The sequence below is a fragment of the Patagioenas fasciata genome, chromosome 19, assembly GCF_037038585.1.
Source record: "Patagioenas fasciata isolate bPatFas1 chromosome 19, bPatFas1.hap1, whole genome shotgun sequence".
Lineage (NCBI taxonomy): Eukaryota > Metazoa > Chordata > Aves > Columbiformes > Columbidae > Patagioenas > Patagioenas fasciata.
In genome coordinates, this window is record NC_092538.1 from 7,598,097 (window position 1) to 7,614,389 (window position 16,293).

The following is a 16,293-nucleotide window of genomic DNA, read 5'->3' on the forward strand; positions in this document are numbered from 1 at the left end:
AGCCCGAAGAGAGCTGGGGTGGTCCATGGTGAAGTCACCTTCCAAAAAATCCCAGGATGAGCTGCAGCCTCTTTAGAGCAACAGCAAAGATACAGAGACAGCTGTGCTCAGCACCCAGGGCTTGAGCTGTTCTCTAACACAGCATCAGAGACCTTCTCCTTGGGGTAAGTCTGTATGCAACTCCTTTTACAGGTACTCCCAAACTCCTAATGCAAGTTTGGGGCCATTGAAGTGTTAGCACTGAGCTCAGGCTCATCTCTGAAAAAAACTGCAGAAGTTAAAGGTTTTGTCCTGTTCATATCAGCTGCTCTATCAGCAAGCACTCAGCCACACCAGCAGCAGAAAGTCCAGCCATAAACACAAACCATCACTTAAAAAGTGAAACAATCCCTATTAACAAACACACATAGGTCTGCAAGGAAAGACTGGAATAGCCTCCTCTCTGTCCTCACTCTGTCTCAATTTTTAAACTAGCTTACTTAATTCTCTATAGCAGCAGCACCCAGCAGAAAAACCAGTCAACCCACTCTGTAGTTCTGGTATTTATAGAGCCTGGGAGCCGCGGCATTGCTGGCACCTGTGCTAATGGTCACTTAAAGGCAGCTGGTGGGGGGAGTTGTTTTAAGTAGAGGGGGGGGAAGCTCCTATTTCTGGTTCTTTTGTTCCAATTTTGCTGCAGCTCCCAAGCAGGCTCTGGTGCTCCCCTGGTGTTTGTGCTGCCAGCTGAAAGCATCTATTTGCTCTGTGCGTTTCTAGAAGCACCTTTGGGTGCCAGCAGCTGCAGAGGTTGCTCGTTGCAGGAGGAGCTCTGGAGAGGGGTTTACAGGCGGGGGCTGCAGCGCTTCCCTCCAGGGACCCGTTTGCTTTGCGGGGACACGGCACCCTGCGCAGCCCCGCTCTGGGGACCGCGGTGCCGGGCGCTGGCGCTTGCACAGGGGTTCGCTGTGGGGCCGGCTGTGCAGCCGCTAGATGGGGGTGCAAATACGAGCAATTGGAGCAAACGTGAGCCCTGCCCGGCTCTTCCGCTGCCTGCAGGAAGCAGGAAAGGGGACGGAGACAAGCGCTCGGGGCAGCCCGGTTTGGGGTGCCTGGGGAGGCCGAGGTGCATTCGGGGTGCAAAGGGAGGACAGGGCAGTGAGGATGGGGTGGGAAACTCGGCGTGGGGCTTTCTGTGGGCACAAGGGTGTCCCTGCCCCGAGAGCTCTGCTGAAGGCAGCCGGGATGGGGACACGCTCGCCCAAGCGATGTCCCCACGGCAGTGTCCCCTATCAGCCTGCTTGGGGGTGGCTGCAGGATTTGGGGCTGTTTGGCACTAAAAGGGGACTAAACACTTGATGAGACTACCCATCCTAGACACAGCCTGTGTAGTGCTTCTCCCCCGTGTGTGGCTCAGGGGACAGGCACGATCTACATCAGGATAGTGCCCAATCCACTCTCCTATCTCCTCTGCAGGTCTCCTGTCTTCTGCTGGCATCCTGGGCTGGCTGGGGACATGGTGGTCCTGCGGGCTGGGCTCTGCCCTGGTCTCACCGAAGACATGATCCAGCTTCTCAGGGCAAATGGCATCAGGACAGGTAACGGGGCAGCAGCGGTGTCTTTGGGAGCATCATTCCCTGCACATTTGGGGTGGCACCGCACTCTCCTCCTGTGCAGGACCCATCTGCCTGCCTGGGCCGGTCTGGGCTGTGGGGCAGCCCCCTGGAAAACATCCCCAGTCTCTGTGGCTTTGGCTTGTGGCTCAGAAGCTGCAGATGGGAGTTTTGTTAGAGCCTGATAGAGAAAAGTAGGGTGGACACGAATTGACTGTCATGGGCACGCTGGGCATTGATTACAGGAGCTGGGGGGGCTGCAGCTCCAGTCCCTGTGCCCTGGAAGGGTGGTTTGGTGCAATATTTCTCTTGTGTACTCCTTGCTGGAAGTCTTCTGGGTTCTCCGGGTGGATTCAATGAGTCAGGACTTCTCCATGGGAGTAGGGAAGTGTTAGGACATGGTAGGGGTGTCAGTGGGGGTTCCTTGAGGGACCATCACTTTTTGCTTTTTATAAGGTATTTTGGGAGGGTTTGTGCATTTTTTTCTCTGAAAAATGCCCTGGCTTCTGGCACACTACACCCTGGGCACCTCCTGCACTTAGGGGAGAAGAAAAAGACTTCAGTTGGGTTTTTTACTTGCTCTGAGAAACTGGGTTAGAACTGAGAAAAGCACTATTTTGTTCTTGTTAAATGAAGTCTGTGAGATCCATTGGGTGCTGGAGCCATGGGTTTGGCTTCCAACTTCTTGTCCCTTATGTTATTTGCAGTGGTGGACTTTGTGTCCTCAGACATGGAGGATGTTGCCCAGAAGTGTTCCCTGTCTTACAAGGTAAAGGGTAACTCCTAAGTCCTGGAATGTTAACCAGGGGGCTCAGAGCTGTTCAGCTCACAGCTTAGATGGGCTTGTCTGGGAGGGCCTTCTGCAGCAGACATTGTTGGCCCTGGACATCCTCAGTCCTGTTTCCAGACGTCTCTCTGCCCACCAGGCGCTGGTTGCGGTGAGACGTGTGCTCCTGGCCCAGTTCTCTGCCTTCCCTGCCAATGGAGCAGACCTCTACGAGGAGCTCAAGAGCTCCACGGCCATCCTGCCCACTGGGAGCCCAAGGTCAGTACATCGCCTGGCAAGCCAGCAGGTCTGTCCACAGCTGGACTTGCTGCAAAAGGCTGTGGTTGCCCAGTGTAGACTTTGAGTTTCAATGTGGTGATGCCATGAGCAGGCTCAATGGTGACCAAACCATCCCCAGAAGCTGTTCGAAAAACTTCCAGCCACAGCCTGACTCTGCCTTTTTTGAGCAAAATATGATTATTCTTTATGTTCTGTGATTGCAAAGCCAGCTGGTCTGTGTCCCTTGAGGGAGTGACATTGCCATTGTCCTTGCAAGAGCCTGCACACCTTTTGGGATGTGGTTGTATGTCTTACATCTAGACTAGACAGCATGCTGCCCTCAGCGTTTGTCCTGAGGGCTCCAGAGAGGAGGGTTATGGATCTGGGAGGACTGTTGAGTGATGATGGGCCAAACTGTCTAGTTCAAGCATCGAAATGAGTTACTCTATTGCATGTCCTTACTTCTTCTTGTCCCTTGTCTCCTCGCTGGGTTCTTAGAGTGACTATGCAGAGAAACCCTGGGTATTCAAACCTTGCTGCCAGGACTGCAGTTCTACTCCAACTTGGGACTGTCCTTGTGTGTCCCCCACACTGCAGATTTGCTGTTTCCCACAATGTGGAGAGAGCTTAAGGGTGGGAAGGAAGGAAGGGGCAGAGCCTGAGGTATATGTCTGCATTTGGGAAGGGAACTCTGGGGACTGCTGCTTCCCAATGCCCCTGCCATTCTGCCTGAAGATGTGTTGATGATCCTACCTTGTATTCAACCTGTAGCCTGGACAAGCTGCTGGACTCTGGGCTGTACACGGGGGAAGTGATGGAGCTCATGGGAGCACCGGGCAGCGGGAAGACGCAGGTGAGCGGGACAGAGGAGGTGACAGGACAGGCAGGGTGAAGCAGAGGGACCGGGGGGGCTGGCTGATCCTCGTCTCTGCCTCTCTAGGTGTGCCTGGGCATTGCGGCCAGTGTGTCCCTTGGTCTCAAGCAGCATGTCCTGTTCCTCGACTCCACGGGTGGGTTCGCCGCCTCCCGTCTCTACCAGATCCTTCGAGCCAGGGCAGAGGATGAGGAAGAGCAGGCAAGTTCCCCTGGAGCTGCTCCTGCTTCTCCAATAAACTGCCCTGGCTCTTGCCTGCAGACAATGCCCAGAGATGGCTTTTTTTCTGTCCAGCTCTGCCTTTGTCCCCATGGGCTTTTTTGGGTCCAAACTCTTCCTCCTGTGTCTGGGTGGGTGCTGTGATCAGGGACAGATGCTGCACTTCAGGTTTTTTCCTGGGAAGAAGGGGAGGGCTTGCTGTAGCTCTTTGTAGCTTTTGCTCACTGAGGTTGATCTGCATTGCTGCTTCCATCAGTGCACTGGGGACAACAGTGCTCATGGGCTGGAGGCAAATGTGGAAGAAATAAGGGTCACTGTCTCTGTGGCTTGGTATAAATGCAGAGAGCTGGTAGCAGCTGAGCAGAAGGAATATGGTGGGTCCTGGAGGGGATGGGGCTGTTGCTGATGCCACTTTGTGCCACAGCTGGAGGCTCTGCAGCGGATCCAGGTGATCCGTGCCTTCGACATCTATGAGGTGCTGAGTGCCTTGCAGGACCTGCGGGATCGCCTGTCTCAGCAGGTAGGAGTGAGGCTCCAGGACCCTTTCCCCTCCCCAGAGCTATAAGAAAGGCAGCGGAACTTGCGTGCCTGATGGGTGACACCAGATGACCCTGTCCTGGGGATATTTGAGCCTCTGTGCCGCTCATGATCTCCCAAAACTGCTGGATTTGTTACTCCATGTTGCACACAGTGCCTCCCTCTTTCAGGTCATGAGCTCCATGGGGCCTCTCAAGGTCGTGATGGTCGACTCGGTCTCTGCTGTGGTTTACCCGCTGCTGGGTGGCAAGCAGTCAGAGGGTGAGCTGCTTTGTTAGTACGTGCAATGACGTTGCAGACCTCTCTGTTTGTCCTGGAGAGCATCTTCCTCCCGTATGTGCCGTGCCTGGAGCTGGGGCAGGATGGGTGTGGGTGGAGCTGCTCCCAGGTTTTCCTCTGCAAGTGGATAAATGGCAAGTCTGTTTGGAGTGCTATCGGCAAACATTCAGGCTGGCTGTGGCTGTGCAAGCTCGTGCTGGTGGTCTGAAACACAGCCAAGGGACAGAGGAGGCACTGAACTGTTTGCCCATGTTAAAAGCTCTCCTTACAGTGTCACAGATACATCATGGTTGCTGGCACAGTTTGTAAAGCTCCCTTGAGGCTCTTCCTGCCAGAAAGGACCATAAATCAGGAGCAAGGGGCTTTCTGCTGGCTGAGATGCCAAGGAGGCCCCTCAAACACCTTCCAAAGGGTCTGGCACACCTGGGTGGTTGCCTGTGCTATCGCAGGAGGTCCCCTCACAGCCATGGGCTGTAGGAAGTGAGGCCGTGAGCTGGAGAAGAGGGATCCTCTACGTACTAAATTGACCTGACCAGCTTTTTCTGGAGCTCCTGGTCTTTTGCAGGTTTTTTGGCCTCAGGGCTTCTGAGGTGGGAAGGGAGAGGATGGGACAATTTGGGGATTGGTCTGTCCATGCTACATCCATTCAGCTGAGGTGCCCTGAAGTGTGCGAGTGTCATGGGTACCCTGGGGTGCTGGTGACGGAAATGGGTTCAAGGTGCCCATGAACACCAGCGCTGGCACTAATTCTAGTGCTTGTGCAAATCCAGGCGTCACCTGCCTCCAAGGTGCACTTTGGGGGCTGCCACCCGAATGCTTTGTCCTCTTCCAGGCTTGGCCATCATGATGCAGCTGGCCAAGGAGCTGAAGACACTGGCCAGGGAGTTCAGCCTCGCTGTTGTGGTGAGTGTTGCTGTGGTGAGGAGCCCTGGGGAGGTTCTGGAGCCCCAGGGAAGGGGGATCCCCACTCCCAGCTGAGCAGGAGCAAGAGGCCTTTGCTCCCCAGTGTGGCTCTGCCCAGGGATTTCTTGTTCCAGCAAGTGTGTATCAAGAACAGGGCTGATCTACCCCCTGTTCTTATTGCTGTTCTCAGCCAACAAGGCATTTGCTTGATAGAGCAAAGCAGAATTAAGTACAGACAGATTAAAAGGTTGTTTCTATTTATTTTTGATATAACGCCATTTAAGGGGCTGGCCAGCTTACTAAGTGACCTCTTGCTTAGTTACCTTGGAGGAGCTGGGGTCTTGTTGGTCAGCTCTGTTGACCGATTGTGTTTGCTTCAGTGCACGCACACAGGTTGCTGTGACCACAATTAATGGGGAAAACCACAACAGAAAATGATGGTCTGTTGAACCTGACACTGGAAGGCATCAAGACAGTGCTGCCCTTGCTCTGATCAGTGATAAGGTGACAAGGACAGGGTGCCTGGAAGGATGCTTGGAGGCTCCAAGTTAAACTTTGCAGGTGACTTCAGCACCAGGAGTCACTGCAGCTTGCAGATACCAGTGAGCTCCTACCTGAGCATGTACCTGGGACCATGGGCTGTGTTTAGAGGGGATGGTATGGCTGTGCTAGGAAGGAGAAGAAAAAACTTTACAGACGTGGCAGATTGGCCATTATCTTCTGGTGATCTCCAGGGTTTTATTATGGCTGGCACTGCTTCTCCTGGGTGCTGATAAGCCTGTTTGTGCTGCAGGTGACTAACCAGGTGACAAGGGACAGCAGCACTGGTCTGCTGAAGCCAGCCCTTGGCCGCTCCTGGAGTTTCGTACCCAGCACCAGGGTGCTGCTGGAGAGCAAGGAAGCCACTTGGGAGAAAGTCACCACACAGCGTGTTGCTTCCTTGGCAAAGTCACCCCGGCAGGTGAGGCTCCCCGGACCTGTCCCTCTGGTAATGGAGGAGCAGCTATGTGATATGGACCTGGCTTTGGGGCAGAGGGAGGAGACTCTTTCTGTGGGTAGGGCAGGATCAGGCTTTGCCAGGTGACCCATGGCAGTGGGAGAGGAGCAAATGCAGCTTGGTTGTGTGCTGTGGAAGAGCATCTGTTCTGCTCCCAACAGCCCGAGATCATATTTGTAGGCAGGTTAAATGGGTGGCACCACTTCCAGTCCAGGTCACCTCATTCCCCAAATGTGTCTCGCTGTCCTGATGGCATGTGAGCAGTGAGGATCCTGCTGAGCTGGCTCTGACACCTGCAGAGGTGACTTTGGTTTGAATCCTGCTGATGTACGGGGCTGTGCTGCCTGAGCCTCCCAGCTCCAAACCTGCTCTGCATCCTCATCCAGGTGGGTCTGGATGTGAGAGTGTACTGGGCAGCAAAATGTCCTGGATGCGCTAAATGACAGCGTGTCTGTGGATATCTCAGAACAAGATGTTCTTTACTAAATTGCATTCTCTATTTGCATCTGTGTTCAGCAGACCCAGTTAGAATGAGGGCACTGGCAGAAAGAAATCCTTAAGGGGACGTAACTGGGGATTTTTGGCTCTGGGGCAGGTAACAGAGTGATGTGCAGGTTTACCTGTAGAATCCCAGGAGTGTGAGGTTAAGCTCCTGTTTCTCCTTGCAGCCGACAGGAATACAGATGGAGTTGGATATTGGAAACTGTGAAGCGCGGGAACCAAGCGCAGCAACACCCACAAAGGGGCTCTGATGTGGGTGGAAAAAAAAAGGTCAAGGTCCAAGAGAGCTGCAAAAAAGCAGGCAAGTGCACTGAAGGTTTTCCAGACTGTGTCTGAGTCCTGCAGGACCAACATGAAGCTCTTGTTCTGTGCTGGGGAGAAAATGAATGTGGGCTTGCCTGGGGATCTCCTTGCCTCAGCAGATGCTGCCTGCGGTGACTAGGCTGTGTGAGCAGCACAACCGGGTCCTCTCCTCTGCTGCAGGCTTGTCTTCAACCAGCAGAGCCAGCCCTGTCCCAAGGGGTTGGCTTGGGACCAGCTGGTAGGTCCCTGCACAAACCCATGACTCCTCATGATGGTTTTGTTTCCCCCATAACTTGCTGCCAACTGATCCCGGAGCTCTGAGCATCCTTGGGCAGCCCACTGTCATCTTGGTTCAGAAATTTAAGAAAAAGATGTTGCACACTGCTGTGGTTGTTGAGAGCTAGAATTCAATTAATAGTGGCTGCTGTTAACTTAATTAAAATGTTGAGGTTTAGTCCCTAGCAGGACTGGGGTGGGACAGGCTGTTCATGAGCAGGGACATAATCAGATGTTTGATCTGACCTCTCCATGAAGTATAATTAACACCAAGCCCTACAGGGAGCTGCTGGTATTTTTGGGGCACTGTTGTGCTGTGCAAAGAACTGCTGTTAACTGATGGAGGTGATGATCTGGATCAGCTGTGCTGGACCAGTCCTGACTGATACCAGCTGGCCCTGTCCGATGCTCATTGCATGTGGTGCAGTTTAAAATAATCTCTCCTTGCTCCAGTGCTTTCCAGCTGCTCTGGGCCCCCTCCTGGGAGCTTATGCAGGGCTGGGGGGGAGATGGGAGGCTGGGATGGAGCGTGGCCTCTCGTGATCCCAAATATCTTAGGCACCCTCATTCTCTAGTTAATAAGAAACCTCCTTGGCAGGTGAGGTGAGGTACAGCTTGCACCTCCAAGGCTGCTGATGTACATTGTGGGTGCTGGGACTTATCAGGTCATGCTTGTTAAACTAATAACACAGCAGTACAGCTCCTGGAGCCTTCTATACGAGTGCTGGGCAAAGAGGAGTCTGATTAAACCAGAACTTGGGTGCTAATTTCTCCAGAGCAGACATGACTCCATACAGCCCTGCATTTGTGAGCAATAACTGCTGTAGGAAAGGGGCAGCTAAAAGGGGTATGTGAACATGTTTGAGTTTTCTAAGAGGCAATGGCAGGTCTCAGCACAGATATTTTTGACTTGCATATCTGTCAGAGCTGTGCTTCCTGTGAAACTGAGCCCTTGGTGCTCCCATGGCTGTGATTTTGGGGGCAGGTCCCACCTCCTCCATTGTGGCCACCCAGCCACTACAGCCCCATCTATGCGGCTGTGGGAATGGCTGCGTTCCCAGCAGGTCCTTCCTGAGGAGGGGAACATGCCAGAGCTGTACCATTAAACAGTTTCCAGTAAAAATAAACGTATTTTAAAGTTGTGTGTTTACTTGCATTACTGGGATGCTCAAGGTTGGGAAGGGGGAGGTTTGGCCCCAGGGTTCACAGGCTGGGGGGAGGAGGATGATGATTCTCCTGTCTGCTGGAGACCTGTGCTGATGTGGCTGGTCCTTAAAAGCAGAAAATTCAGCTTGTTATGAAGCTGCGAATAAAGAACAGGTGTGCTCAAATTCCTACCCAAACTGTTCTATTTTATCTCTCTGCCTGAGGTTCTGTAAGGAGAGCAAGGTTCACAGGGGTATGTGGAAAAGGGGATGATCCAAATTGAAGCCTTTTTGGTTATATTTGAACCAAGGGGACTTTCTTGCTGAGTCCTTCCCCTGACTAGCAGGAGGATGAGAAGGGAACAGCCCCCTTTGAACCCTGCAGCAGCCTTGGTGCGAGCCCAGCCTTGTGCCCAGGAAATGACAGAAGAAACTCTGCTCTTGCACTTAGTCACTGGGCAGCTGTCGTGGGACGGTGATTCCACCAGGACTGTGCCAGTTGGTCAGAAAGAGATGGGGGGAAAGGTGATGATGTGCAGGCTCCTCCAAAGCTGCCTGTCCTAGGCTTTTGGGCATGGCCATGAGCTGGGAGAGATTTTCGTGCCTTGGCAATCAGTGAATTGTAGCTGTGGGAGTTTTATGCCCTTTTGGGAAGCAGCTGGATAGGTTGGAGAGGATGGAGTGATGTGGGGCACAGCTGAGCAGCTCCTCTGCTCCTGGGTTTGCCACTGAGGTCGGCAGCAGGTGTGTGAGGTGGTGGCAATGTTCCGAATTTCTGGCTGCATTGCCACAGGGTTGGTGTTGCTGTGGGTGCTGGTGACTGATTGGTGTGTGGATGGCAGAAGGGTTCAGGCTACTAGAATCTGTTACCTGGTCTGGAAAAACTTGACTTCGTGCTCAAGGTGATTTGCCGTAAGTTTGCATAAGTAAAATAAAGCTGAAAAATGTTTCTGACCTAAATATCCGAATTCGGCCTTTCTCCTCCATACTCTGACAGGCACTTCTGTAATCTGGTAAACAGGGGTCTGGCTGTGCCAGTGCACACCAGGATGTCCCCTCTCCCTGCTGCTTTCTGTTGCATAAATCAGGTGGAAAACTGCAGGAAAGGCCCAGAATGGGGTGATAAAACCTGTTCCAGGCAGACAGGGCACCCCTCACCCCAAGCAGTGGGGATGCCTTTTTGCACTGAGGGCTTGTTTTCCCTTGATATTTACAAAACATATATATAAGCATGTGTTTATATGTATTATGTGCATATATGTGTGCACACACATATGTATGGGTGTACCTGTATTTATAGCTTCCCATGCTATACAGGGGATTGGACTAAATGATCTTTCGAGGTCCCTTCCTATCCCTAACATTCAGTGATTCTGTGAAGTCTCCGTGCACACAGTGGGAATCCTTGTGAAGCACATAGGATACCCCTCAGCCCCCCATCCCCGCTGCCGAGGCGGGGTCTCGAGCCTTTGACCCTCGGAGCCTCCGCGTCCCGCGGGCGGCGCTGCCCCCTCGGCCTCTTGAGGGCGCCAGAGAAGCCGCCGCGCCGCCAGGGGCGGGCCGCGCGGAACACTCTATGGGCGCCGCTCTGGGCTGCTCTCCGTGGTTGGCCGCCGCGCGGTGGGCAGTTGCCATAGCACCGCCGCCGCCGAGCGGAGGGTTGGGGGCCAACCGGCCAGGCGCGGCCCCGCTGCTCCCTCCGGGATGAGGCTGCCGAAGGAGCAGGTGAGGGGTTGTGGTGCTGCCGGTGTTGGGGAGGCGGCTGCAAGGACTTGGAGGGGGTGGGGCCTTCGGGGGGCTGACAGGGTTTGGGGTGTGGGGGAGCGAGGGTGTGTGAGACAATGGGGCCGGGTAATGGGGCCGTGAGGCTGTGGAACGATCACTGAGGGTTATCGGTGACTGTGGGGTGGGGAGATGGCTGTGAATTGGGGGTATAGGGGAATACGGGGCAGGAGGGGACTGCCAGGGCTTGGGGGGCACGGGGCAGGGGGAACAGGGTTGGTGGGGGACAGGGAGAGGCTGGAGTGGGGCTGCGAGCACCTGGGATCTAGTTTTGGGGAGACAGACTCCTTCATGGGAAGTGCTTGCAGGGTTCCCTACCAGGGCAGGTGGGACTCAGGTACAGCCTCTTTTGTTTAGAAAGTGGCGTTCAGAAACTCTTCCCTTTTTTGCATTATGCTCCCAAAGGCGCTCTGAGGTTCAGCGGGTTATTCTGCTCAAAATGCTGTGAGAACTGAGGAATTCTGGATAAGCGCCAGCCTTCAGTACAGCTCTTCACTTAAATTGTTGTCTCTTTGCATTTTGGGATGTCTGAGGTACTAATTTGTTTGGTATTGGTACCTGGGGTGGTGCTGCTGTGGTAGGAAGGACCCGGGTTATTTTCTTAATGAGCAACTCTGCTCCGCTTCTGCTCAAATTCAGGGGCGCTCAGCAAAGCGAAAGCTACGCAGGTCCTGCCCTTGCCGCAGAAGGCAAAAGGAGTTCAGATAATAAAAGTACTCGACTGTTCTTCAGAACAGTTTGTTCCTGTTAACTCGTCAAGGTGTTTCCTGTGGAGAAAGTGTTGACATATCATCAAATTGGTTTCTTACTGGTATTTCAGTGTGTGATTGCAGGTTCTTAAGCCCAGGCTGAGCCTTTACAGACCAGGGACTTGGCAAAGCAGCTAAGAATGAATGTGCTCGATGTTATGACCGTCTGATAAATAAGAGTTGCACTTGAAAACGTCATGTGTTTTCAAACACTGGGAGGATGGCCAGGCTTACTGAGATACTGTAGAGGGAAGTATAATGTTAAAGTGTAGATAGGAATGTTTTAGTTTTATGGTTGCTTGATTAAGATAGGTTCAGGGTAATGTTTAATTTGCTGAGACATAAAAAGGTTTCATTTATGTGTTTTGTGTGAGCTCACTTCCTCCCCTCTGACACAGAATGGATCTTCTGTGGGCAGCACACAAGGTCTTGGACCTTGTTTTTGGAGAACATGGTGGTGTAGGAACCTATGGAATGGATAGAATTTACTGGATTTACAAAATGCTGCTTTAGGTCTCAGTTTCGTTAGGGTGTGGAATGACAGGTGTGTTATAAGTTTGTATTTTTTGTGTGTTTACATTGTAGTTGGTCGTATTTCAAAACCTTGAAGTGCATATTTTAAGATAAATAATCATTAAGACAGATACATGATTATATGAAACAAACAAACAAAGTATTTACCTCATGTCATCATTTCCACTGCTACCTTGTTTTCTAGAGCCAAGAAGTGGCACACAAAGCTGTGAGCTTTTATATGTTGTTTTCTACAAATTCCAGATCCCTGCACTTACCTACCACGGCCCATCAAATACTGTGATCTTATTAACACTTTTTGTGTTCACAGTGATGGGGAGGGGGATCTTGCATTCATCCTTATAAACAAAATTGGTTTTGGTAGAACAATTGAGTCTAATGAATCCAAATAATTTACTCAGGCTATTGTCTTGTTTTCCATTATGGGTAATTCTCTCTGCCTGTGCAGTCACCGGGCTGCAGCGCTCTGGTTTGCATGTCCCCTCAGCTGGTACCAATGGAACTCTTAATTAAAAGCTGATTGCCTTGACACTGGTGTTCATGGGTTAGTGCTTAACTACTCAAGTTTTTGCTGACTTGGATCAGTTTTAAAGCCGTCATTTAAATAGTTTGTTTAATTGTCAGGCAGAAAAACTAGGCTGACGTTCAGTCTTTCTCATGGGCGGTACATGTGATTGGGCTCTTAGAAGTCAACTTGAAATGAGAGCTGAGTACAGTACTCTGCAATGAAGGCACAAAGCAAGAATATATACGAATTATATTTTGGGGTTGGTGGTCACAAGTTGAATTTCTGACCAAAATCAATCTATCTGTCTATCTATCTATCTATGTATCTATCTTTTCTCCAGGCCTGTAGTTTTCTTTTTATTGTGGTTGACTTCAGTCAGGTTTTGTGTTGGTTTTGTTTCATTTGTTTGTTTTTAAGTTGTCATCTTCATTTGTTGTTACACAACTTTCTACCACGGTTTGTTGTTTGTAACAACTTAGAGAGACTGTAAACTCTTCAATCAGACTTGAGCACGATTTGAGCTGAATCTCCAGTGCTATATATAGAAGGGTTATTAAAACTCGTGCTTTAGACTTTGAACGAGCTTTTGCGTGGTGGAAGGGCGTAAGCAGATTTCCGTGCAGTCGTCTGCCGTGGTGCTTTCATCTCCCTGTGCCTCTGACTCGCCTAAACCCGTGTTGCAGGCAGGCTGGTGTCTTTGTGTCCGCACGTCTACCCAGGTAAAATGCTACCCTCATCTCATGTGGGCTGGTTTCATGGTAAGACACGTAGGGAAAAAATGTGTTTCATTAGTTTTAGGCTACTTTCCTGTCCATTACAGGAAGAGAGCGTTTTCATACGTAGGTAGGATATCTCAGAACATCTCTAAAGCCTTTGACCAGTCCTGATGCATACAGAGCCTGATCCAAAGATAAGAAATTAGAAAGTATGTTGAACCAAGTACTTGGTGCTTAATAAAACACTTTGCTGTCAGAAGGATGATGTGAGATGCGTATAGTTGTGTGTGCATGTTCCTTTTTTGGACACATATGTGTGTGCACCGCTGCTGACCAGCAAAAAAGGATCTATTGGTATGTAGTAGTAAAGGGAACTCGGTACTTCCTGAGTCTGAGCTCTGACTCCAAGCACAGCGTGGCTATAAATTACCTGAGCATTGCCAGTGGTCTGGTGTGGGCTGAATGTTCAAGTATTGATCTGACTTCTCAGGGAAGCGTTACAGTCAATGCTGTGCTAAGGTCTGCGCCACTGCGACGACACTGCCATTTATCTGCCTGTTCTTTGTGCTCTGTGCTTCAATGTATTCACAGGTGTGAATGTTTCTCCAGCCCTCCCCAGATGTCCTGCTTCCACCGTGAAACCCCAGCCTGTCTCCTGCTCCCCAAAACAATTCCAGTTGTCGGTTTTGATAGGACCTACCTGCATCTCTCCATAACGCACTTGTTTTCTTCTGCTTCCCAGGGATGGTCATTACAAGAAGACAGAAATTAGTACTTTGAACTCGCACCAACGGGTATTCAGGGAGCACAGAACATTTTGTAGGGATGAATGAGTGTAATCTCTGTTTCACAGGTGAGGAGAATTGCATCATCGCTGAATTGATATCAGGAACAGAACTTGTCTGCATACGAAGTCTTCTAACCACCTCACGGTACGTCCCTCTGAAGTTGCTTATCCAGTCTTCAAAGTACATTGCAAGGTTGAAAAATTACAGTTTTCTTTAGGAAACAGAGTATGACTGTTAGATCAAGAATTCAAATTTTGCATTAGTTTCTCCCTTCTTTCTCAGCCAGTTTCCTCAGCATTGAGAGATGGCTTATTCCAACCTCTGAAAGCCCTTTTTAGTATTTTAAATTTATATTCCCATAAGAGACTGTCTTTAAAAATAATTGTTGCTTTCTGAAACACTGTTTATTCTTTTTAGTGTCTGTAAAATTGACAAATTCTTCACATTAATTGCTCGTGAGGTTTTCTCTTTACTCCGAAATATTAATTAGGCTTCTTTCTCTAATGCCATCTGGCTTCTCTCCCAAATAGTCTTGGAACAGGAATTTTCTTGTTGTATTTCAGTGTAGACTAAAATACTAATTTAACATCAGCTTTTTTTTATGCTGCCACCTTTTTATTGATATTCAGAAGTTTGTGGGATATGCCTATAAGAATATGCATTGCTAAATTTTGTTCCATGAACATATTGGTGCTTTTTATGACTTTGCCTCAGCCACAGTTCTTTGGAAACCTGCTGAACCTCCTGGGATGGGAAGGCTGGTGAGCAGCAAATTAATATTCTGCTGTATTATGGCGTTAAATAATCACAGCTGGGCTGGAACCACAGCTGGTACTGCTGCTCTGTTGCAGTGAGGAATCCCTTCTCTATAGGATTGCCTTTGAATTTGTTTTATATGTATTTTAAAATGGAGCTTTTATTCATCTGGTGGAACAGGTTTCTTTGTAGATACTGGGATTTAATAATGTGAGGAACAAACAGGCCCATGGTTTCCCAAACAGGTTTTAAAATGTCAAATTAATCATTAAAAGGAGGGAAATGTTTCTCTGTTTAGATTAACAAATAACTTACTGAATCCTTGAACATCTTCCTATATGTGTCGTGTATTGTGGGCTGGCCGCAGACACGGATAGAATGGCAAGCTTGATGGATTGTTGAAGCTGGTTTTTGGTAGTTAAACAATAATGAAACTGTTATATGCTTGCAGGGAAACACTGCTCTCTGTGTGCAGACTTCGTCCTGGAGAAAGTTTCAATTGTTCCAAAGAAGGGCGATTTCTAAAATGCAGCTTCTGTGGCTCGTCGCACAGCTGTCTAAATTACCGGCTGTCTTGAGGCCATTACACAAGCATTACAAAAATAGTTTGGAAACAGTTTATTTTTCAGATGCCAAATAAAGTGTAGATTTCCAAGTCCCTTTTGACTGTATAATCAAAAAAAAAAAAAAGTAGAAATTGAAGCTGGTGTTTATATATATATATATACTGATTTACGTTCTTGGAGCTGAGAACGCAGGTTTCTTCCAGTCGGAGACTGACACTTGCATAATTCATGCCGTATGTTTCTGGGATTGAAAGGTTTATCAGTTGTTGTATGTGATTGTGTATTTCCTTGTTGGCTTAGGCAAAGCTGCTCTGTTGTTGTGCATCTTCTTGTGCAAAGGGCTCTTGGGTAAGAGGAGTAAGATCTCATCTCGTATGCAGACGAGAAGCAAGAGGGAGTTAGTGCAGGTATTTAATAAAAAAAGAAAGCCCCAAACCTCAGCATTCTTTTTGACAAACTTATTATTCTTTCTGTTTCTGTTATTATTTGTCCTTCTTGCTTCTCTGACTTGAAGACAGATCACAGACTGATTTTGCAGGGAAAATAACTAAATCGAGAATCTCATTCTGAGCGAAGGAAGAAATTTGTGAAAATAATTGAAATATATTGTTTGTCTTGCTGCTGGACCTTCAGAAGTGAATTGCAATGCCTACAAAATGTGCATAGAGACTGCAGTTGGAATTCAAAGCAGCAGTAAATGATTACTTGTATGTAGCAAAGTAACGCAGTTAAAAACAAAGCACTTGCAGCATTTCTTTTTATCTGCCCTCAGAGACATCTTAAATCTGCAAATAGCTTTATCTGATAGTCTTGAGTGGTGCTGATACCATCTCTGAACTTTTCCGTGGGTGAAAACCTATTTAAAGATTTTCAAAATGAGTATAGCTTAGAGATAATACGTAACACATTTAATGCAGTTTTACCTTTTTAGTTTGTTCACCTTTTCTTGCTTCAAATGCCATTTGTATCACATATTCAAGCAATGTGTTCAACTGCATATAATGAAGCCTTTTCAGACAACAGAATGTGGGCCAAGCCTAATTCAGGAGAGGCTTTGTCTAAGTGAAGTAAGATGATCGTTCTTGGAGCGAGTCCTGTCTCCTCATCAGTGCTTTCCCAGCAGTGTTCTGCTGCAAACCTCAGCAACTTGGTAACGGATTGTTACAGAGGCCTAAGCTTGTTTTCTTACTTCTGGATGAGACTCTTAATAATACAAGCTAAGGCTT

At 49.3% G+C, this 16,293-nt stretch overlaps 2 protein-coding genes across 6 annotated transcripts in view; both read left to right on the forward strand.

Annotated features, from left to right (window-relative positions):
- Positions 1-995: 995 nt before the first annotated feature.
- On the forward strand, positions 996-8,661 carry RAD51D (RAD51 paralog D). Its single transcript, XM_065853139.2, has 11 exons — positions 996-1,102; positions 1,453-1,574; positions 2,297-2,358; positions 2,516-2,634; positions 3,406-3,487; positions 3,575-3,709; positions 4,152-4,247; positions 4,435-4,525; positions 5,376-5,446; positions 6,240-6,407; positions 7,112-8,661. The coding sequence occupies exons 2-11, from the start codon at positions 1,493-1,495 to the stop codon at positions 7,193-7,195; spliced, it is 990 nt and encodes a 329-aa protein (XP_065709211.1). The 5' UTR covers positions 996-1,102; positions 1,453-1,492; the 3' UTR covers positions 7,196-8,661.
- A 1,590-nt stretch (positions 8,662-10,251) lies between these two features.
- The window catches only part of RFFL (ring finger and FYVE like domain containing E3 ubiquitin protein ligase), a 29,034-nt gene continuing 22,992 nt past the window's right edge, over positions 10,252-16,293 (forward strand). The window contains exons 1-2 of one of the 5 annotated variants that reach the window (XM_071817023.1): positions 10,252-10,393; positions 13,700-13,889. The gene's annotated coding sequence lies outside the window, so the exon portion shown is untranslated. Of the gene's footprint in view, positions 10,394-12,649; positions 12,961-13,699; positions 13,890-16,293 lie in introns of those variants that run through there. The other 4 variants (XM_065853048.2, XM_071817024.1, XM_065853049.2 and 1 more) reach the window with 4 other exon arrangements.

What these genes read in the sequence shown, in the direction of transcription:
- RAD51D (XM_065853139.2), top strand. Translation starts at nt 1,493, where the DNA reads ATGGTGGTCCTGCGGGCTGGGCTCTGCCCTGGTCTCACCGAAGACATG. An exon ending in CGGGCAGCGGGAAGACGCAG is followed by an intron (nt 3,488 to 3,574) that starts GTGAGCGGGACA and finishes CTGCCTCTCTAG; the next exon opens with GTGTGCCTGGGCATTGCGGC. An exon ending in CAGAGGATGAGGAAGAGCAG is followed by an intron (nt 3,710 to 4,151) that starts GCAAGTTCCCCT and finishes TTTGTGCCACAG; the next exon opens with CTGGAGGCTCTGCAGCGGAT.